At 37.9% G+C, this 22,988-nt stretch overlaps 1 protein-coding gene across 1 annotated transcript; it reads left to right on the plus strand.

Annotated features, from left to right (window-relative positions):
* Positions 1-229: 229 nt before the first annotated feature.
* NOP14 (NOP14 nucleolar protein) lies at positions 230-22,920 on the plus strand. Its single transcript, XM_058837152.1, has 18 exons — positions 230-731; positions 2,845-2,979; positions 3,768-3,909; positions 4,463-4,605; positions 4,993-5,130; positions 6,325-6,447; positions 7,547-7,678; positions 8,786-9,113; positions 10,350-10,480; positions 10,679-10,764; positions 12,380-12,515; positions 14,174-14,275; positions 15,064-15,217; positions 19,510-19,669; positions 20,010-20,157; positions 21,024-21,142; positions 22,066-22,221; positions 22,618-22,920. The coding sequence occupies exons 1-18, from the start codon at positions 534-536 to the stop codon at positions 22,715-22,717; spliced, it is 2,631 nt and encodes an 876-aa protein (XP_058693135.1). The 5' UTR covers positions 230-533; the 3' UTR covers positions 22,718-22,920.
* Positions 22,921-22,988: the final 68 nt, after the last annotated feature.

Raw genomic sequence — 22,988 nt, forward strand, 5'->3', positions numbered from 1 at the left:
CCTCCGCCCGCCTCAGGCAGCACCGCCCCTGCGCTGCCACCCCCTCACAATTACCGGGACTGCAAGTCCCAGCAGGCAGAGCGCGGTGTGCACTGAGGACACGCGCGCAATATCTCGTAGGCCTGCTGGGACACGTAGTGCGCCAAACCTTCCCCGGCCTCGTCCCAAAGCGGGCGGGAAGCAGAGAGATAAATATCGCGGTACTTGGACAAAGTTCTCGCGAGAGGTGGCAAGCTGTCGGTGCGCATGTGGTGGTGCTGGGCACGGCGAGTTGAGGGGGACGTTGGGGTCGCGCTGTTCTCTCTTCTCTTTTCTCCCTCCTCTCCTGCCCTCTCTCCTCCGCCCCACGGGCCTCCAGCTCTCACGGAGCTGTGGCGGAGGGCAGGGGTCAGGCCAAGGGGGAATTCAGGGGGTTTTGCGCCCCCCCCGGGCGCCATTTTGCTCGCCCCGTTCGCACCTCCAGTCTTGACCCTGAGCACTGAGGGCTGAGCTGCTGCCTCTCCACCGCGTCCCCGCGAGCAGCTGGAGCAGAGATGGGGAAGGCGGCGAAGCGGAAGAGAAAGGTGTCAGTGCCCTCCACAGTAAAGGGGCCCGTGAAGTCGGCGATGGCTGTGGTCAAGAGCAACCCCTTTGAGGTGAAAGTCAACAGGCAGAAGTTTGACATCCTGGGGAGGAAGACCAAAAATGATGTGGGGCTGCCTGGTGTCTCACGGTCCAAGGCCATCAAGAAGGTAAGAGGACATCCAGAGCAACGAGGAAGGATGGTGTCTGTGGATATGGGGAGATGGTAAGGCTGGAGCCCTCTCAGGTGAAATAAGCGACCACCTCTGTTGTGCACAGGAGGAGTGGCCGGTCACCTCTGATGCTCAGGGGTGATGGAGAGCTCAGGGAATGGCTCCGGCCAGTGCAACCCACAGGGTTCAGTAGTACAGGTCTTCCTGACTGCTTGTGTGGGAATGGTTATCTTCTCAAGTTACCCAGGTCCAGAATACAATGGCACGTGTTGTCGGCGAGTAAGTAGTGGACCATAGAGTCCATTACATTGGTTGGTTCTGCTGATCACAGGATGTTAAGCTTCTTTATAATGTAACGTTGGTGTAAAAGTCAAAGATTGAAAGGGCACTGAGGTCGGGATGCAGTGAGAAATGTGTAGCTACAAAGAAACTGCTGTTGATCTGGAAAACAAATGCAGGTGATTTTTTGTGTACTGGTTAAATAGAGATGTTGTAGAAGTATGATGGGATATAATGATCTTGTCTGCTGCTGTCATAAGAATGACCATACAACTTGAGTAATTTCTTTATCTTCAACCCTTGTACAATTTTCAAAATGCCTCTTTTTCTTTCTCTATTGCCATCAATAGCTACCTGACCAAAATCTGTGATGCATAAGGGTGAGAGAGTGTGTCATACTATGCATCTGGGATTCCAGCAACCTACCTCATTCTTGGGTGAAACACTTGACTTTTTAGTGGTCTGTCTCTTCAGACAAACCAGCAAAGTTAAAACCTCTGTAGATTAAGTTAAAGCTGAAAAAAGTGTACTTTGAAAGTATGTCCCTGAGATTCTCTGACATGTTAAATACATGCTGTTGTTGAATAGAATTTAAAGCACTTACTGAAAGGGCAAGTGCAGCAAAAGCACATGGTGTATCAAGAGGTGGTTTATCATTTTACATGTATTGTGAAAGGTAATACATTAAGTATTTTCTTTTTTATCAATAGAAGTAATCAATTGAGTGAAAAAAATGCACAGAAATGCTTTCTGGTACCAAATGTATTAAGAGGTATTAATGTTCATATACAGTGCTTCAGCTGTATGATATTTGTATGGTTACTGTAAGTAAATAGAACTGGCACAATATTAGATGAAACCTGAGTTTTAGTGTCATTTACAGCAGCATCTGAAAATTGTGGATGCTCAGAGAGGCTGCAGAGGTCTAGACTAGAAAACCCGGCCTTTTCCTTTAGTGAAGCACTTTGTGAGATTCTGGTAATGTGAATGGCACAGTATCTTTCTGTAAGAATCAAAGAGCAAAGGTGCTCTAAATAAAAATAAAAAAAATAAAAATAGGTATTTCTTCAGCCTAAACACAGCCAACATTTTCTTTCTTTAGAAACTATATAACATCTTCAGCATGAAATTGTAAATTAGCTTTCAGATTTTGTTACTGTTTGTCAAGATTTTTGGAAACTTCATGAATGTAGTACATCACATTTTAGGATTTGGGGTTTTATTTTATAATAAGATAAATGAGATATTTGTCATGAATTAGTTCACTGGCATTTGTCTCCTCGCCTGTCCCAAAAGTAGAGCACATAGTAAGTACCTTTTATAGGTGTGATAAGCTTCTTTTTACTGACTTGATGCTTGACCTCCCCATGCTCAACAGTGACACAGGGCTAGATGTGTGGATCCACTTGAGTCTTTTATGTCTTAGATGAAATGACCAAAGAAAAGTTCAGCTGACTTTTGCTAGCTTTTTTTTGCTTTCTGTAATACGTTATTCTTAGTTTACTAAGCTTGAGATGCATCAAAATTCTCCAGTGTAAATGCACAGGTTTTGTATGTGATAAAATAAAAGTGAGATATGGAGTAACATGTTACCTTCACGTGGATGCTTATAAGAGAACTTAATCTGAATGTACTGTGTGAGCTTCCCATCTTTTTTCCATGTTAATTTTTCCTTCTGTCATTGCATTCTGGTAAATTATTATTTATGATATAATGGCAATATAAAGATTATTAGGTTGACAGGATACCATGGGGTCTTTTTTACGTTGACTTTGGAAGTAGTTACTCTCTGTTCTTTTAATTCTATCTCCTTTTGTCCTTTTCCTTCTAGCGCAATCAAACATTACTGAAAGAATATAAAGAAAGAGAAAAGACAAATGTGTTTAAAGATAAACGTTTTGGTGAATATAACACCAAAATAACTCCTGAGGAAAAGATGATCAGACGATTCACTCTGGAAAGACAGGTAAATGATTGGAAAAAAAAAAAAAACCAACAAAAGAAAGCCAAACATAAAACCACAAGGCATGTTTGAATTTTTAGGTTGGGAGCACCCCTTTAATAGATGGTTTTGGAGGGTGATGCTTTATTTTTGGTTTTATAGGCTTGGAACTTATGAAAAAGGAATTTTTAGTGGAAACAGAAATTTTTTCATTAAATCATTTTGGTTTTGCAACACAACTGTTTGAAGCAGAGATTTCTTTGAGCACTGACATGCAAGAAAGCTAGTTATAAGCAGATTCATTGATTAGTTTGTTTTCTTTGACTTCTTTGTTTTAGGAGTTAAATTAGGAAAATGCAGTCACCATCAAGTATATTCTGTAGCTGAGTAGAACTCTGTAACTTGCTGTCATTCTGTACTGTGAATTGAATGTGCAGTACTGTCCTTACTGCCTCATCATACTTCAGAAGTCTCCAGAATGAAGCAGTGTAATTTTTGTAGGTAGAAGGCTGTTTCACTAGGCCTGAAATGCAGTGATTAAAAATTGATGTTACCGATACATAGATAAAACTTCAACTTCCCTAGATTTCCTGAGTTAGTCCATTTGTAAAAGAGAGACGTGACACTCTCTCACTTAAAACTTATTTGAATGAAAATATTGGTCTGGCAGTGCTCTTATTCCAGTGTTAAGTTCCAGAAAACACTGGAATAAGAATCTCTTCAGCTAGCACTTAAACTGTAGGCCGTGTTATTTCACTGTCTGGGAACTGAAGATATTTTGATATTTCATTGGTTTGTTTTACTGTTCTTAGCAAAATTATGGAAAGAAGAGTCTCTATAATCTTAATGAAGATGAGGAATTGACTCACTATGGCCAATCTTTGGCAGAAATTGAAAAACTAAATGATATTGTTGATAGTGACAGTGACACAGAAGAAAGAGGAACGCTGTCAGGTAAGAAGTGCCAGCTGGTGTTTCACTGGTAATTTTATTACTGGTAAACATGTACATCATGTTCAGTACTGTCTCTCAGTGAGAGAGAATATCATGTTCTTGGTTGAGATGTTTAAACCAAATTTGATTACTTCTTAGCCACACATAGACTGGCCCTCAGGATTTTAGCAGGGGTTGAGTTGGACATAAAACTGGCAAGCTTCTTTACTCTGTGAGCTTTTCAGCATAAACAGGTACCTGGATTTTGAGCCCTTTGACCAGAATCTGAAGTGTGAGTTTTCTGGTTGCTTTCTTGCATCTTTGGACCTACCTGTTAGATAAATACTGGAAAAAAACATGATCCTACCTCATACCAAGTATTTGTCAGTGTAAATTATGTGTATGACACAATCTCTTTTGGTATGACTATTCCCATAGGGATGGGACTAATGCATGATTAGTTCAATAGTTAAAATTGCTCCCATTCTCAAAGAATAGGGAGATACTGTCCCAGCAGCAGCGCTCTTGCAGTCATGTAGATTTGAAAGATTCACGTTCTACTTTTTTTCCCTAGCTGAATTAACTGCTGCTCACTTTGGAGGGGGTGGAGGCCTCCTTCGTAAAAAAGTATCAAGTGAGCAGCAAGATGAAGAGGAAAAACCTAAGTCTAGGAAAGAACTCATTGAAGAGATGATAGCCAAATCTAAACAAGAAAAGGTGAGTTTCTGAAATATAAGTGAGCATGATTAAGAAGATGTCACTTCTTAGTGACATAGAAAACAATGAAGGAAGCTTTCTCGGAGGAGTCCAAGCTCCTTGAATAAAGTCTGATTTTGTAGGCATTTTAGATATAACTTGTTTAGCTGCCATTCTTTTGTATCCCCAAATCTCCCCTTGTGTTCACACCTGTTTTCTGAATGCAAGCCATGTACCATTCAGCATAGCTCTATACTGCTTCTTTACAAAGAATGTTTGCTGCTTCAAAATGTTAAGTATTTGAAATTATTCATTTGTGAAAGACAGTGTTTTGGTTTTAAGTTGTAAATGCTATGTCATGTCCATCTGAACATAACTACTGCATTTGTTTTTGTTTTATTTTTCTAGCAAGAGAGGCAAACTCGGAGAGAAAGTGCCTTAGAATTGACAGAAAAACTTGACAAAGACTGGAAGGAAATCCAAACCCTTATTGCCCGCAAAACCCCAAAGTCAGAGAGAAAGGACAAAGAAGCAGAAAAACCCAAGGTGAGGTTTTGACTAGAGCAATTTCCTTGGTTCTAGTAACTTGTAGTTTTGACTTGTAGTGGCTGAAGTATAAGGCCAAGTTCATCACTTCATAAAACAAAATGTTGCTGCCATTCACATTGAAGGAGTTGCTATAGTTTTAGCACAGTCTGATCAGTTGGAGGAATATAGGTTTTTGTATGATTTCTCTGATTTTAATTAATTATTGCTTTTCTTTAGTTATCAAGTGAGAGCAAGGTTGCAGACTGAGCAACACTCTTGACTACAGCTTATTTGTAGGACAGATTTTCTTGAAGAATTAAAATTGGGAATACTGACTTATTTGAGTACCTTTGGAGTGTTCCTTTGATAGAAGAACTTGTACTTGACAATAGACATTTCCTTGTTGAAATTGGGTTCTGTTCCTTTCAAAAAGGGAACGAAAATCATTTACTTTTGAGTAGGTATTCTATGGTCACATGCCTTTTCTATCATTTGTGTTCTATACTAAGGGAAATAAACTTTTAAATCTAAGAATAGCCATTGTATTGAACTTTTTTATTTTTCTTCTAGAAATGTGTATTATCGTGCGTTTCATTTATTGTTTTGCAGTAAAATCCAGATTTTATAACATCAGTTAATTAGTTCAGTCTTGCATTAAAACCCATCTCAAAGTACAACAGAAAAATAGTGGAGCAGAAGTTCATATTTTGGTCTATTGATTTTTGGGTTTAAGTTGCTCCATGGCATGTTAAAGCTCATTGAATATCAGCATCCCTTTTTATTATCTTTAAGCTAGACTTCTGTGTAATAGAACCAGCAAAGGCTTATCTCATGTAAAGTGTAAAGTGAAATGTAACTTATAAATTTATTCATTTATTAATTCTGGCTGTGTTTTGTTAATAAACAGTATTTCAAAGGGGTTTTAAAGTAATAAGTAATCCAGTTATTATTTAAGATACTCTTTTTTTAAGTTTTTCAGTTGTGAGTAACTTAAGTAAGGAAGGGGGAAATTCCAGGAGAATTTCCCTTCAATTATTCTTATCGTTCGTTGTCGTAATTCTGAGTTGAGTGTTCTTGGAGCTTGCTTTGGAAGCAGTCCTTTCCTATTATCTTAACAGTCTGATTTCTTAGCTGTTATTCTGGCAGAGGGATGGCTGCAACATAGAATAATGAAACTTAAGATAATAAACAATTGCGTAAATATTTCTTTAGCCTGATGAATATGATATGATTGTTCGAGAACTTGGATTTGAGATGAAAGCAAAACCTTCAGAAAGGCTGAAGACAGAAGAAGAATTGGCCAAAGAAGAGCAGGCCCGACTCCAGAAGCTCGAGGTATACCATTTATGGCTGAGATTGTTTGGGGCCTGTCTTTTGGGAATGACTGTGCAAATTCATTGCTTGACCTTAGATTGTAAGTGGCTGTACTAAACTGCAGTTTGTCAGAGGGTGAATTCAGGAAATCTTCTGTTTGTGTTTGTAATCTCATATTAAAACAAAAAAGAAAACCCATAGGCCTAGTATGTGACTGTGGAGGTTTATGAAATGAGTCAGTCTTCCTTCAATAAAAACGTAATGTTACTTTGATTTGCCTTTAAATGTTTTAAATTATTCAGAGTTGAGGTGCTTCTAAGTTAGTGGACTATCATGTTGCACAGCAGTTGAATTAATACACTGGGCAAGTAATTTACTGCTTTCTTCTGCTCTTGCAAGAGCCTTTCAGCGGTAGCATGTGCATAACTTTGCTTTGCAGAGAGATACAAATGTCTTGGGAAATGTTGCATGCTATTTCTGTTACATGGAGCACTGACTGTTATGGGAAAATGGAATAATTTGGTAAATGTTTCATTTTTTCTTTCTTTTTGTTTTGGTATAATAAGAACATATTTAAGACTGTAGGGAATTCTGTACCTTCAGATTACAGCAGAACAGAGAGACTTTTTTATTTTCTACTCTTACCCTCTTAGAGTTCGATGCTCAGTCTGTATCCCAAGAATCTTAGGATGTAGTTGTGTTCACTATAAGCTTGTTACACACGTGCAAAACAGATAAACACTAGAATCCTGAAACACTTTGGAAGCTTTTATTTTCTAGTAATGATGTCCCATAAGCAAAAGAGAGAAATTTTAAACCAAGAGAGCACAATGTTTCTGGTTAACCCAGTTTTAAAGCCTTTTAAATAAGCTAATCCAGTTGACTGTGTGCTCTTACCAGACTGTACTCTCTACAAAAAATAGGTATGGTCAGCTTTTGCCCATGATTTCTCAAGTTGCTGTTTTTTTTTCTATTCACCAACTTTTTGAGTAATCCAAATTAGCTGTTTTTTCCTTGTGTTTTCTTAGCTGTAGTATATGAGAGATCTTCTGTTTTGGTGTAGTTACCTGATTGAGCTAAATGTCTCACATCTGTGTGTGGTATTTCTTGTGAAACACAGGCAGATCGATTACGTCGAATGCATGGAATAGATGAAGAGGCAAATAAAAAGAGACCCAGCCACATGTCAGCTGATGATCTAGCTGATGGCTTTATCCTGGATAAAGATGACAGACGTTTATTGTCTTACAAGGTAAGGTTTAAAATTTCTGAATTTTCAGAGGTCTATAAAGAAGATTAGGAAAAAGAACTGGCAAGTGAATTCTGTGGAGACATTAATCCAACCTCCTGCTCAGAGCAGGGTCAGCTATGAAATCAGCAGTTTACTCAGATCCAGCCTGTAGTTGGAAAATCTCCAAAAAGTGAGGCTTCTCAGAGAGATGCGCACTGACTGCTTGTACTGTGAAGAGGTTTTTTTAATCTCCAGGCTGAGTAAGCCTAGGTCTGCCTCTTCTTGCAGAGCGGGTGCCCCAGCCCCCAGTAGTCTTGGTGGCTTTCTGCTGAACTTGCTGCAATTTATCAATACCTTTATTGCATTTGAAGGCCCAAAACTGGATGCTGTGCTCTATGTGGTCTTAGAAGTGTCAAATCTCCTGACTGTGTTCCTGCTATTAGAGTAGCCTTCTCTGCCACTGGGCTGCTGGGTTGAAGAGACTCTTAAGCATTTCTGGTTTGGTTTTTTTTTTCTTTTTTTAAAATTTTCACTGTATTGGTACAGCTTCCACTAAATTTCAGCCTAAAGATTAGTAGATTTCTGACATATAAGGTGGCAGAGCAACATAACCTTGAAGCTGATATTACGAGTCGTATGACTGATGCACATGTGGGCTGGTTCTGTCCTCTCATACCCAAGTAACAAGGGAGCTGCTGTTCTTGAAGGGGAGAATACGAATTGTGAATGTGAATTTAAACTGATGATTAATAAAATCTGGTTGGGACCAAATATGTATCTGATATGCTATTTTAACACAGAAGGAATATATTTTTGTATGAAGAATGTTTCTGTAAGTGATGTTGAAGTCTTTTAATTATCATCTTGTAGTTTTCCTTCTGTGTGGTTTCTTTTATTCCTTGTATACTACCTCTTCTTCCAGTTTCTTGCAGCCCTTTGAAAGTACCCTACTTTTTTATATCTATATGTCTGTTCCCTCCCTGATATCCCTTATTTGAAGGCACTGCTGGCATTCACTGCCTGGTTAGGGTAGCAAGGCTTAAAATCTCTTCATGCATATTTAAGATAATTTTCCGTGGTGATTGTGGTGAGGTGCTGCCACTTTATCCATGTTTTCTCTATGGACAGGATGGAAAAATTAATATTGAAAATGAGGAGGAAGAAGAGGAGGAAGGAGAGGAAGAAGAGGAGGAAGGAGAGGAAGAAGAGGAGGAAGGAGAGGAAGAAGATAATGAGAATGAAGTAGAAAGTCAGGAAGAATCTGCAAGTGAAGATGAGGAGGATGATGCAGCAGATAGCCACTTGGATCTTGAATCTGATCTTGAGAGTGAAGAAGAAGCTGCAGGGAATAAAGAGGAGAAGAAACACAAGGCAGATGAAAATGAATCACAGAATGTGGAGAAATTAGATCCAAAGAGAGAAGCTGCCAAATCAGAGCTTCCCTATACATTTGCTGGTAAGCAAAGGACTGATCCAGAGATCCCTTGTTGTCAGGAGGTGTTTAACGGCAGTTAAACTTGATTTTCTGCAGTTAAATGGTCAGTTCTCTGCCCTGTAGGTCTCACATTCATTCACAAAATTTTGCTTAATTGTTGTATTCTACTATTTGAAGAGCAGCTGTTGTTAGTAAGCAAACCTAATCATGCTTGGAGAAGTAGGAACCAGATCTGTTTCATCCTAGAGCAGTTTCTGTGCCTCTGAGCAGCATCAGAATTTGAAGATAAAAACAGGGGAGTAAAACAAAATTACCCATTATCCTTTCTGAAGGCAAACAGCGTATCCAATCCAAAGTGCTATTGTTTTACCTAAGAGAAGCCAGAATAGCATTCTGTGATCTGTGTTTGGTTTGATGTTTTTGTCAGAAGATGCTTGGAGAGACAGGATTCTGAACTGTGATGTAACGTTTTATTATTGTAGAGACGCTCAAAGTTTGGCTGGTCTTGGGTCCATGCCTAGCAGGAAGGAGGAGATGCGTTTCAAGTAGTACACAAAACATTCATTCATATTAAGTACATAATTCATCTAACTATTGTCCTAGTGTAGATTTCTCTAACAAAAGTATCTGTTGCAAGATTAAACAACCTTTCAAACAACTTCCTTAAGTGCTTGTGTTTTCCATCAAAAGATGACTTACTACACAAAGCCTTTTGAATTGCATTCAGGCTTTGCTTTAACCCGAAAGCAGTCATCCTAAAATAACTCCAAAAAATCACAATTAATTACAATGTCTTCTAGCATGTTGACTTCTGTAAAAAACTACATATATGCCAGGGTTGTTGGGTTTTTGGGTTTTTTTTTAATAATTTCCTATTTGTGGCTATATTGTTACTTAATGTTCTTCACACAAAAGCTAATTAGGTGTGAATTAAACATAAAACTAACTGTATTATGGTAATTTTTTGGTTAAATGGGTGTTTAGGTTTAATTCTGCTTTGTGTCAACATAGCATGTATGGTAAATAGAGGATGGCTTGAGTTTTAAGCATTGAAAAACATGTTATTTTCTGACTTAGGTTCACAGAAATAGTGCTAATAGATTATTAGTGTTTTAAAGGTAATTATTTAAAACATCTGTGGTTTCTTTTTTTCTGAACAATAATATTTTCAGATTGGAAATTTGTTGCACATTCACTTGAATTAAAGATGTAAAGTTCGAGATTTTTGTGTGGTGAATTTTTGTTTTTATTTTCTAGTTCCTGAGTCCTATGAGACATTTAAGTCTTTATTGGCTGGAAGGACAATAGAACAACAGCTTATTATACTGGAGAGGATTCAGAAATGCAATCATCCAAGCCTTGCAGTGGGAAACAAGGCAAAGTTGGAAGTATGTTTTATGTTTAAAGTAACTTTTAATTCCAGAGTAAGTTCTAGTAAATATTCAGGGAGCAGTATAAAATATACATGCTTTTATGTAACAGTAGAATTAACGTGATAATATTCATTTTCTAAGTTTGTATCACTGTTTAAGAATATGTGTGATGAAGAAAAACTTAATAATTTTAACATATTATGCTTCTTGCAGAAATTGTTTGGCTTCCTTTTGGAATATATGGGAGAGTTAGCAACTCTGGATTTCCCAGAGCTCAGAACAATTGACAAGCTGGTCCTGTAAGTATTAAATCTTATGGACTTTTGCTCCTTCAGGGTTTAAAAAGAAAAGCTACCTAGAGTAAAGCATTTAAATTGTTGCTTGTTTCAAATATCCTGTAGAAATTGTTGGCAGCTGGTAACCCTCAGCCTTTATGTTTTAACTTGGTTTCATGTGTTACTTGATCTATTAATTGGACCAAGAGATTTTCAAAACCTCAGAATGTATCTTTTGATCTGCAAGATGCTTTTTGTAGGTAGCAGATAAGTAGTACCATACATGCATGAAACTTCTGTATAGGATGTTATTTAGGCAGCTGATAGAGGATTTTAAGCATTGCAGTGACACTGTGCAGTTTCTCTTGCAATCTGCTCTTCCCGTGAGTTTTAGTTCTGTGAATTCACTCAGGGAGCTAGATTAAAATGGAATTGAAAGTGTTACAGTAAGCACTTATCGAAGTTCCAACTAAACACTTTGCAGGAAGTTGTCAGTTTGGCATTGTTGTCTTCAAATACCTGACAGGCAGTTAGGCTGTGAGGGGAGAGACAAGTTTGTCTCAGAGGTATACAGCAAAGGACAAGAGTCAATGGGAAAGGGCTTTGACAAAGGAAATTGCATTTAGATTTAAAGAAAAAAATCTTATCAGAAAAGGTACTGAACATTAGTTTCCCAGAGAAGCTGTGAAGATGAACAAAACTCAACAAAGCTATGAGCAACCTGATCTGGCTTTGAAGTTAGCCATGCTTTGAGCAGGGGGCTGCATCAGATTATCTCCAAAGGTCCCTTCCAAACAAAATTGGTCTGTGGTTCCTATCTTTACTTTGCAGGATAGAGAGCTTTCTTTCAAGAAGTTATTTTTATATAGTTTTTCAGCAGATGTTTTTTGTTTCATGCTGAAGTCAGTAAGTTTTAAAAAATCTGTTATGCGCAGCATTAGCATTTATTGCTTTGTTGCATTCTTCTGGAAGATAATGATGGCTCTGAGCCATTGATACTGTCACACATGGTTTGTACCAAAGAGTAAATATGTTTTGGTTGTCTTTTAGTACTGGGATATATTAATATCACTGCAGACAAATTTCACTGAAAATACTGGGAGGCCAAACAGATGCAGGCTCCAGACTGCATATGCCTGTAGGCGCTAACCATAGGCCAGGGGCTGATCTAACTTTGTGTTTGGGATTTTTTCTTATTTGCAGTAATAATTTTGCTAACCACATTGCTGCCTTACATGTTGTTTAATATTCCCTAAGAGTGTTTAGAATAGTGGGCTGTCTAGTGTAAGCCAGCATACTTCATTGCAGCAATATCTAAAGTTAGGAGATGCAGAAGGATACTGCATAACCATAGCCAATGATTTAGGAGTGTATTTTAATGTTTAAAAATATTTTTTATCTAAGATTTAAAAGCCTACAACTCAAGGATTCTCACAAGGCCTAATGAAAAATACATGTCTGTAAAATAAAGTATTACAGTAGTAATCTATATTCTAAAAAATAAACATTAGTTGCAGGCAATTTGTTATTGTAACAGTGTAGATGGAACACAAGAAAGCTTCCTATGGGTGCTTAAAAATCAATTTTTTATTAACATCAGTGGTGTAACTTGATTATGACTTAAATTTCTTGTTAATAGGCCATTGTACAATCTTTGCCAGATGTTTCCTGAGGCAGCCAGTGACAGTATCAAGTTTATCCTTCGAGACGCTGCACATGATCTGCAAGAAGTAATTGAAGTCAAAGGCCGTGCAACATTTCCAGGTTTAGACACGGTAACAAATGCATTTTGCTGGGGTTATCTCTTTGCATTAGTACAGAACGGTAATAAGTGCAAGATGACATTATGTAGTGAATTATTAGCATCTATGACTTTCTAGGTTTTCAATATTTTAAATTGCCTTTCTGGGGAGAAGTTGTAGCAAAAACCCCCGCAACAACAGAAAAACCCCACCCCTAAGAAGCAAACAAACAATACACACACATTCTTCAGAGTAGAAGTGTGACTATGGAATTAATAAGGGGAAAAGATCTTACAATTGTCTCTCCAGTTTTCATAGCAGAACTTTGTTTTCCTAATGAAACTTAAATAGGTAGTTTTAGGAAGAAATGATGTTATTGGTTATATTGTGACATGTATAAAAAAAGTGCTCCATAGAAGTGCAATATCTGCATTATCTCTTAGGTTAAAATAACAAAAACATCAACCAACCAAACAAAAAACCAACCAAGAAAATATTATGGGATATAAAAATACAACATTTCTTAGTACTTTATATACGATAATGGCCAAATTAGTGTCTTGGAAAGAATTTCTTTCCTTGTTGTATTTTTCACTTTCCATGTTAAACGTGAACAGATTCCTTTTACAATGTCTAGGTAAATGGCTGTTGGAGAATTCAAGAAGGAAAATAGACTGAAGGCTAGGTTCTTACAGCTTGGAAGATATATTGAGTTCTTCTGAAGAGTCTTTATTCAGGATATTTTGGGTTTTGCAGGAAATACATTATAGAGAGCTTTTAACTTCTGTTTTTAATTTGTCACTGTCACCCTTGTAACACAAGTCACACTTCTGACATTCATTCCCTTCACTGGACTTCCAGGTTGCAGGCCATCATGATCCTTTAGGGTGGAATTATATCACTTTGTATTCTCAAAGCACTTGTTTAAATGAATATTCCATAGATTGGTTGTCTTAGTAGGCGTTTCATATGCCTACTGTTATCTTAGCCTGCAATTCAGAGTATTTAGTAACCAGAACACTTCAAGAGAGTATTTGTTTACAATGAAGGAGGAACAGAGAGGAAGCATTAAAACTTTACTTCCATCTGCTTTACTGTGTAAATATCCACTTAAATAATTTTCATAATTACCTTTGATGTTTAATTTCCATATGGTCTTGACAGGTCAGTTATAGGTTTCTCATATCCCTTTCAGTAAAAGTGTACCTAATCACTGCTTAGTTCTTTTGGCTGCAGCTGTTTGTTGGTTTGTGCCAATGCCTGTTCATTGTCTGTGTTGAGGACTGGTTGAAAGGTGTCACAGGTCCTGTGTGGCCACTTGCTCCTGTGTGTGTGGTGTGAGAGTATGTGATTGTGGTGCCTTTGTGTGTGAGCTGAAGGGGATCAAATGTTCTCATGAAGTAAATGGGATTGGGAGGCAGAGTTCCTTCTTAGTTGCTTTTTCAGCTGCCTCAGTCTGATGTTAGACCTATAATGGATATCTCATAATGGATATTCCTTTTTCTCATTTAACTTAAACAGATGGCTCAATAAATAGGTTGTGTATCATACCAGATTTCTCAATGTATATTGTAGTATTTTTGACTACAGTGTGGCAGTTATTCATTCAAAAGTTGCATATGTATAAAGTCAAGATCCTGTGAATAATATCTTAACTATATTTTGTCTTACTCTGTTTTATGTGCAATCAGCTTATTTATTTGAAAATTGTATCTCTACTGTTTCCAACTTCTGACTTCTGGCACCCAGTTGTAACACCTGCTTTTATGTACATGAGTCAGCTACTTACTAAGGTATGTCTGTGGTGTTGTACCTCAGTATATAACTTCACATACATTATTTCTTCCTCGGACTCCAAATGTGTACATTAGCATTAATATATATAGTGGCAATGTACTTGCAAAGGCAGCTTTGTGTTTGGTATAGCCACAGAGAATAACTGGAAGAAAGGGTAAAGAGGAATACACCCTTGCAGACTATAGTCCAGCTCACAAAACCTTATCTCTTCAATTTTTCAAGCTGTCACAAAAGAATTTCTTCCATGGGAAATTACATGGGACTAATAGAACAGACTGAATACAATCTGAAGTCATTCATTAGTGGTTTCTTTTCCATATATTGCATTTCTTCATACTTGAGAGGTTATGTACTTAAAAGTTGGCAGGATTTGTGTTCCTTGAAAATGTACCTAATGCAGTGCACTGAGTTAAAATATGTCTCTATTTTTCTATCCTAATATCCTGTTTATATGTTTTGAAAGTCTTGAGCTAATTGTTCTATTGCTGCCAAGTTGCTCTGAGCATTCTGTTTCACTGGTTCATTTCTGAAGAATTTATTGTTTGTAGTTTAGCACCTTCTAGTGGCTAAATGAGTTCTGATAAACCTGTTATTCAGTCCTGCAAATACTCTTCAGTTGAGGACCAGGTAAAACCAGTGTGGTTCTTATCAAAGATCAAAGGCTATAATTTTATAGACTTCAAATGCTTACAATGTAGTTAATAATTCATCTTTTTGGGAGATCCTATACTTGTGATGTATAGACTTTTAATTAGGAATATTTTGTTCTTTATATTTCTTTTAGTGTCGCATTGCAACATTGGAAGATGTTATTAAAGGGTTATTTATATGCTGTTTGTTCCTGGAATATGTATCTCTCTCCAGAAGATTTGTACCAGAGCTCATCAATTTCCTTCTTGGAGTACTTCACATCTCCCTACCCAAAAGCCAGGCCCAGGGTGAGTTTGTTTAGAGTAGACAAGTATTTTGTTTAGAGTCTGTTTTAGTGTTGGGGTTTATCTTTTAAATTTTTTAAATACAAATATTTCACACTGATTTCATTGTTTTTTGAACAAAAGGCCAAAATCATCTGCTAGTTCAGCCAAACACAACCTTCGTTCTTGGGCATCTTGTTATGAGCTAGATCCTTTAGTGTTGTTGGCAGGAAGGAAAGGACTGAAGTTATTAAAGGAAATGAACTCATGTTGGCCACAGTGCAGTATTTTTGCAGTGTTGTTCTAAACAGATTGTGTGATTGGGCTGTGTTCTGAAATTTAGAGTTCCTAATGGATTCCTGAAGATACAGTACCCTGTAACTTCACAGTGAGGCAGCAGCTCACGCAGCAGATACCCTTCAGCTAATAGCAGTATCACCTAAATGAGAGATGTATATCACAAAACCGGTATTTTTCCTTATTTGACATGGATTTGTAGTAGTATAATAGAGGGCACATCCCCACAAGCAGGATTAGTAACATAAGTGTGTTAGTTTAACAATTTGCACAGGGATAATAAAATTATCTTCTCAGTGTGATTTCCTATGTTAGAATTTTTTTTTAATTTGCCAGTCTCTCCAATTTTTTTTCCTTTTATTAGTTTCTGTCTTTAAAGTTATTCTGTTTCTGGGGCTCTTTTCTCTTGAACAGTTCAGTGACAACAATTTACTTTTCAGTAGTTTTGTCAGAGCGTAGTAACTGATTCATGTGTTAATATCTCTGTCTGGGCACAGCATGCAGGAGGAGACTCTGCAGGCAGGATATTACGAAGTGAAAAATTAAATTATTTTATAAACTCACAAGATATCTGGGATTTAATGAACTACACACTATGTATTAGTATGCTCATCACTCTTGGCAAGATCCTTAAGAGTCTTTTCTCTAATAGGTGAGGAAGGTTTAGCTTCTGTCAGTATTCCAGTACTTCAGTAGGCAGTTCCCTTCCTTTCCCTTCAGGACTTTTTTGCATTTCTATGCTGGCTTTATTTTTTTTTTTTTTCATTTCGAATATTTGAGCTACCACTGTTCCCTTTTCTCAACAAACTTATTACTGCAGTTTCACCTAGGCTGTACTATACAGACCTTTCCCCAGCTGCCTCTCAGAGCTTAGCAGTTTCCTCTGAAGTGTGAGCCAAGGTTATACAGCTGGGCTGCATCAGAGCTAAGCCGTGGATTCTCAGAAGGCCAACAGCTGAACCCTTAGAAGGAGGTGGGAAGAGGTTATGGAGTGGGTGGGTTACGTAGTACTAAAAGTATTTTCTCTCAGTTGTGTACTCTCTTAAGAGAGTATTTGATCTCCTGAGGGTTTTGGTACAGTTAAAATACAGGATTCTGCAAAATTAGATAAGAAACTTGAAAAATATTTAGTGGTAATTACTGATCAATTGTTACCTTGTTTAAAATATTTCTTTGTATTCCTGTTTATTTTGCACTAGTTAAATTTGCACGGTGTTGGTTCCTGTTAGCAGTGAGGAAAAGCTCAATAAAAGATACATTAGAGGCCCAGTGTTCTCTTTGAGAACTTTCCAGTCAGCATTGATGTTTTGGAGTTCCCAGGGTATCCAATTGTGTTTTTAAATATTCATGGTGGAAGTTTTGGTGGTAGTTGTGATGGTTAAGCTATCAACACAGAATATTTTAAAATAAGCAGACATGCTGCTCTCTGGAATGTTGATGCATCATCACACCAAAAAAATTCTCGGCGTTCAATTTTAACATTAAGTAGAGTCAGCAAATAAACTCGTAATGTTTTAATTTTATTATCTTGATCTGTAAATTTCTCACTTGAGAAGGATATATGGAATACAGTTCATAAAAGACTGAAATACAGTCTGATTTAGAGTAAAAACTATTAACTTAAAAAAGAAAAGCTGTAGGTAGAGGAAGTGGGAAGGAGTTGTCACGGTTGATAGCTTTAGCTAATTGAATTGTTAATGAGATCGGCTATCCTCTGACAAGTAAAGCAGATAATAAAACTCACATACCTTAGTTCCTGATCTTGCATAAGCCTGTGTCACAATCTCTAACAACTTTGAGTCTCAAGCCTTAAAAACCTTTATTTAAATTTTCTTCTGGCCTGTCTTTGAAGAGCCATGTACAGATTGTACAGTATTTAAATAATCTGAACTTAAAGTTTGAAAAAGTTTTGAAGTCAATTCCACTGCAAGCTTTCAGGACATAAGGAAAACAAAGAGGAGGAAAAAACCCCAAGGTCCAGCACAGAGAATGCAAATTATTTTGTCCCTTAGCCATGAAATTCCTCAGATGCTTCTTTCATGTTGCTGTATAAGTAGTTTCACAGATCAGCTTAAGATCTGTGCATAGGGATCTTTAGTGTTTTCCATATGCCTTGCTCCAGCATATATTCTGTGTTCCATGCTCCACCTGTTCTAAAACCCCTCAGCTGGAGTGGGAGAGGACTTTACAGTGTGTCTGATGGCCCCTGCTATGGCTCACAGAGGAGGTTCTGTGGCTGCAGCTGTGGCTCTCTCTGCTCCAGGTCCCTGTGCCTCATGGCCACCTCCTGGTCACAGCCATCTATCTGCTTGTGGCCCCATGGGAAAGTTGTGTACCTATCCAGTGTTCCCATCCAACCTGAACCCTTCCAGGGCTGGAACTTCCCACAACTTCTCTGGGTAGCCTGTAGCCCAATGTCTCACTGCTCTCATAGTGAACAGTTTCTTCTTTTTATCTATTGTAAATCTACCCTCTGTCAGTTTAAAACTGTTACCCCACATAACTACACTTCCTGATAAAGAGTTCCTCCCCATCTTTCTTGTTGGCCTCACTTAAATACTTGAAGGTTGCTGTAAGGTCTCCTCAGGGCCTGCTCTAGGCTGAACAATCCCAGCTCCCTCATATGGGAAGTGCTCCAGCTCTCTGGTCATCTTCATGGCCCCCCTCTGGATGCTCTTGTGCCAGGTCTGTGTCCTTCTGTGAGGACCTCAGAGCTGAACATATTCCTTCAAGTGGGATCTCATGACAGTGAAGTAGAAGAATCCCCTCCCTTGACCTGCTGCCCACTCTGCTGTTGTTGCAGGCCAGGATGCATTGGCTTTCTGAGCTGCAAGGGGACATTGCCAGCTCGGAATTCAGGTTTTCATCCACCAGTACCCCGAGTCCTCTGCAAAGCTGCTCTTAATCCACTCATATTGCCCAGTCTGTATCAACGTGTAGGATTGCCTCGACTCAGATGCAGGACCTCACAGCTTGTCTTACTGAACTTCATGAGGTTCATGTGGTCCCACCTCTGGAGCCTGTCAGGGTCCCTCTGGATGGCATCCCCTTCCTGTAGAGTATCAAGGACACCACTCAGCCTGGTGTCACCTGCAGGCTTGCTGAGGGTGCGCTCAATCCCACTGTCTGTGCCCCCAGCCAAGATGTTCAATATCACTGGTCCTAGGACAGAGCCCCTGACACTCAGCTACTCGTAACTGATCTCCATCCAGACATGGAGCCATTGGCCACAATTGTGGCTGTGACCATCCAGATAATTGCTTATCTGCTGAGTCATATACCTGTCAAATTCATTCATGCCTCTCCAGTTTAGAGACCAGGATGTTGCACAGGAGAGTCTCAAATGCTTTGTACAAATCCAGGTAGATGATATCAGTTACTCTTTCCTTACCCATCAATGATGTAAATCCTGTCATAGAAGGCCACCAAACCTGTCAGGCACAATTTGTCTTTGATGAAGACATGTTGCCTAATACCAAGCAGCTCTGTGTTTTGTCTTGGTTTCCCGGAGGATCTGCCCCACAATCTTGCTGGGCACAGAAGTGAGGCTGATCAACTTGTAGTTTTCCTGGATTTCTTCTCTTTCCCTTTTTAAAAATGAGGTTGGTTTTTCCCTTACTCCAGTCACTGGGAACTACAACTTTTCAAATATGAAAGTGGTTTAAGAGCTTTATCTTGCCATTTCCCTCAGGACCCCCAGATGACTTAAGGTCCCAGGAACTTGAGAACATTTAGGTTCCTTAGTCTCGAGCCTGACCTTCTGCAGTGGACAGTACTTGGTTCTCCCAGTCCCTGCCTTTGGATTCTGTGACTTGGGCAGTGTGACTAGAGCACTGATCTATGTCCCCATAGCTCCGGTGTTTTCCATTGTTTTAGAAAAATATTAGAAATTTAGAAAAAAATAAAAAGTATTTTTAAAGGTAGTACAATTAAAAATGTAGAGTGAGTTGGCTGTTTTTCTTCAGAAAGAATGCATAGAATTGATCTTGTTTAACTGAGTGTTGTTCTTGTCTTTCTAGGCTATACTGTAGTGCATCCATTTACACCAGTGGGGAAAAATTTAGAATTGCTATTGGTATGTGATAAGGAGGATCTGAAAAGCTGGGAGAAGCAAAATGTGCCATTGAGTATTGTGACTAGATTAAAGGAAACCAGCAGAACAGAGATAAATCATACCAGGTATGTAAGAAGTGCAGAACAACAGAAAAAACACCAGATCACCTGTTGTGTTATGTCAGTGACAGTGCTCTTTAGAAGTAAAAACAAAGAGTAGTGGATAGTTCTGCTGTGTTCAGTGCACTGACATAACGATTCGTTGCTGATGGAATGCTTTTGGTATTTGCTTAGGGGAGTGAAATTTTTAGTCTGAATTAGCAACTATTTCTAGCTGTAACTGGTTCTGCCAAGCAGTCTTAATGGATTCTGCTAACAATCCAAATTTAATTAATTCAGCTGATTTTAATTGAAAATCCACTGCAGTTTCTGCACTTGAAATTATTAATTTTTTGTGCATTAACAGGTTGTCATGTCTAGCCCTGTGTTTTGACCTTATTAAAAAATGTGCAGCTCTCTATGAACCTTTACCATCATTCCATGAAATAATGCATCCTGTCAGAATACTCCTTACACAACATGTGCCAGTTAATGAATATCCTGAAAAAATGCAGGTATGTATTCCTCAGGATCTAAATAATCGTATGTTTTTTTATTAATAAATTCTGTGATCTTCATCTGTGCGTAAATAAAAAAAACAAGTGTAAGCATTAATGTTTTTGAGGGTCCAGCATTTTGATGTTCCTGTGGAAAAAACAAAGCACAGAGAATATTCAGAAAAGGTATTTTTCCATTGTATATGGTGTCTTGCCTATCTGAATGAAGAGAACAGCACTTGGCTTGTTTTAATGTAGCATTCCATGAGTGACATAATTTATAAGAGTAAAATGGACATCTGATTGCTCTCGTACAACTGGGGAGCTTAAACTTACAACTGTATAGGTAAAATGAACATAAATATATCTGGTCAGTTCCTTGCCTAGGACAGTTGTTTATTTTCTAGCAATGAGATTCAAATTTGTAATCTGTCTCTTCTGAATGTAGCAAAATCATCTTCTCCTCAAAGAAGCACTGTAAAATGTCCTTAGAGAACAAAGTTTTATTACTTAGATGAAGTCAAATGGCCTATGTTTTTGGCCATCAAAATAAAAAAAACAGTCATTCTTAAAATTGCCATGAAAGAAAGAGTCTGAGTTAAACTGCCTTTAGTCTTGCCTCTTCGTCTGTTAGCTGAAACTACCAGCAGGCAGACCTTTCCTGTTGTTCATGATACCATTTTAGTATACTTCCAAAAGCTTTTAGGAATTATCCAACTTGTTTTACAGCCTGTCAGTGTTAGCACTGTCCTAATGAGTAGCTGTGTTAACCCAAGGAAAATAATGCATGAGAAGAACATTACTGCTGATTCAGTTTACAATAGATTTTGATTTATGGTGGTTTTGATATGCTTTTACAATTGTAATTTGTTCTGCATTTTCAGGAATGGTATCACAGTGCTCTGAAAGAGCTGGAGAACAAAGTAAAACACTATACCCCACTGATATGTGAGAAAAAGAAGCCAGTGCCATTGAAACAGTATACTCCTAAAATTGTGAAAGTGTAAGTAAAGAACACTGGATGCAAAGGAAAGGTGCATTTAAACCTTAAGATTTTTAGCAAGCTAGCATGGATTTGGAAAGCAGGATACAAAACAGAACTTTTTCTGCTGTATTTTGTGCATAATTCACAAGAGGCCATCTACTTGTGTGGTAGGGAGGGAACAAAAATAAAGGAATTTTAAGAGCAAATATTATCTTGTAGGAAAAATAGCACTGGAAGTCAACTCCTGCCCATATAATGAATTGTAAATTAACAAATTTCAAGATGATTAGATGGTTATTATCTGCTTAGGTGCTTTACTGAATGCTCTGTCAGGCACTGAAGTCAGAAGAGCAAGTAGTTCATGTGTATGTGAAATATACGATGGTAAAAGATGGATGGTGAAAAACACTAATTTAGTTTAGTAGATAATAGAACAGTGTTCTGATTCAGGAAATCTGCTTTATATTGGCTGCTGATTTATTTAGCCATATTGGTATACTACAGGGGCACAAAGTGTCTGCTTTATTTATTCTAATAATTGAAGAGGACAGCTTCGCTCTGCCATACACACTTATCCCATCAGACTTCTGTAAAATGCATCTGCTGAGAAGGTCTGCAAAAATTGAAGATGTATGGGGAAGTTCTATCTTTCTCCAGATGACTTCCATTCTTCTGGTCTAGCTTTTTTTAGTCTGTTCAAAGTGCAGGCTGCATATGGGAAATTGAGGTGTGGTCATTGGCATGATGATGAAGTGAAGCTAGAAGGTCTGGTGAGTGTTTTTCCAGTATGTTCATTGGGTAGCTTCTTATTTTTCAGCTTATTCATACAATATGCAGGAATTAAAATACTGAGTTAGTTCTCACACAAAACCTCTCATTATAAGCATGAAAAACTTGTGGGTTTAAGGTGTTCTGTGCTCATGCATACATTCTTATTTCAGCTTAGAGTTTGGAAGAAAGCAGGCAGGCAGCAAGAAGGAACAAGAAAGAAAGCAGTTGATCCAGAGGCATAAACGTGAACTTAAAGGAGCCATTCGTGAGATTCGGAAAGATAACCAATATCTGGCTAGAATGCAGCTGTCAGAAATCATGGAGAGGTAATGTAGCCTTTATTTCAGCACCACTTTGGGGGTTTGTTCTGCTCTGCATTCATTTCTTCACTGCGTGCCAAGACTGACATTAATGATCAACCATACTAAACTTAATAAAAAAGTTATAAATTAAATAAAATGGGAGGATTAAATAAATATACAAATAAATAAAATTTAAGGAAAACCAAACATTTTCAATAGAGATAGTTTAAAGTATTTTCAACTTTGCAGTTTCATTTCTCTAGTTTAAGAGGATGAAAAATGTCTTTATTTAGATGGTGTGTTGGTGAAATTTAAGAATTGTGGGGCTTTTTATGAGTTAGTAATTATTCTCCAATTATACTTATTTTCCCTAATGTAATCTTTCTGAAATATTTTATATGTTGATTGTTTGTTTTACAGAGATTCAGCCAGAAAAAGAAAAGTGAAAGAGCTTCTTGGTAGCCTTGCTACACAGGAAGGTGAATGGAAAGCAATGAAAAGGAAAAAATGGAAGAATTAAATGGGACTATCTACAGCAGGAAGCTTACTGCCATATAAAACACCCCAATCACGGCTTTTGAACAGATTTTAATTACATTTTTTTGATGCATTCTTTTTGAGGAGACAACATCATTGCATCTGTTTGAAAAAATGAACCTGCTTATTAGGAAAGTCCACAACTTTTCATAAGGAGAATAAAAATAACAGTTTTGTACATGGCATGCTTCTGTTTTATTTTAATGAGAACATTTGGATGAATAATCAGAATTCTAAGTCTAAAACCTGATCAC

This window comes from Poecile atricapillus, chromosome 4, assembly GCF_030490865.1.
Source record: "Poecile atricapillus isolate bPoeAtr1 chromosome 4, bPoeAtr1.hap1, whole genome shotgun sequence".
Lineage (NCBI taxonomy): Eukaryota > Metazoa > Chordata > Aves > Passeriformes > Paridae > Poecile > Poecile atricapillus.

Bases quoted from the DNA above. Each gene is read 5' to 3' on its own strand.
- NOP14 (XM_058837152.1), top strand. From the start codon at position 534: ATGGGGAAGGCGGCGAAGCGGAAGAGAAAGGTGTCAGTGCCCTCCACA. The intron at 10,765-12,379 runs GTAAGTATTAAA...TCTTGTTAATAG, and splicing joins ACAATTGACAAGCTGGTCCT to GCCATTGTACAATCTTTGCC. The intron at 22,222-22,617 runs GTAATGTAGCCT...TTTGTTTTACAG, and splicing joins CTGTCAGAAATCATGGAGAG to AGATTCAGCCAGAAAAAGAA.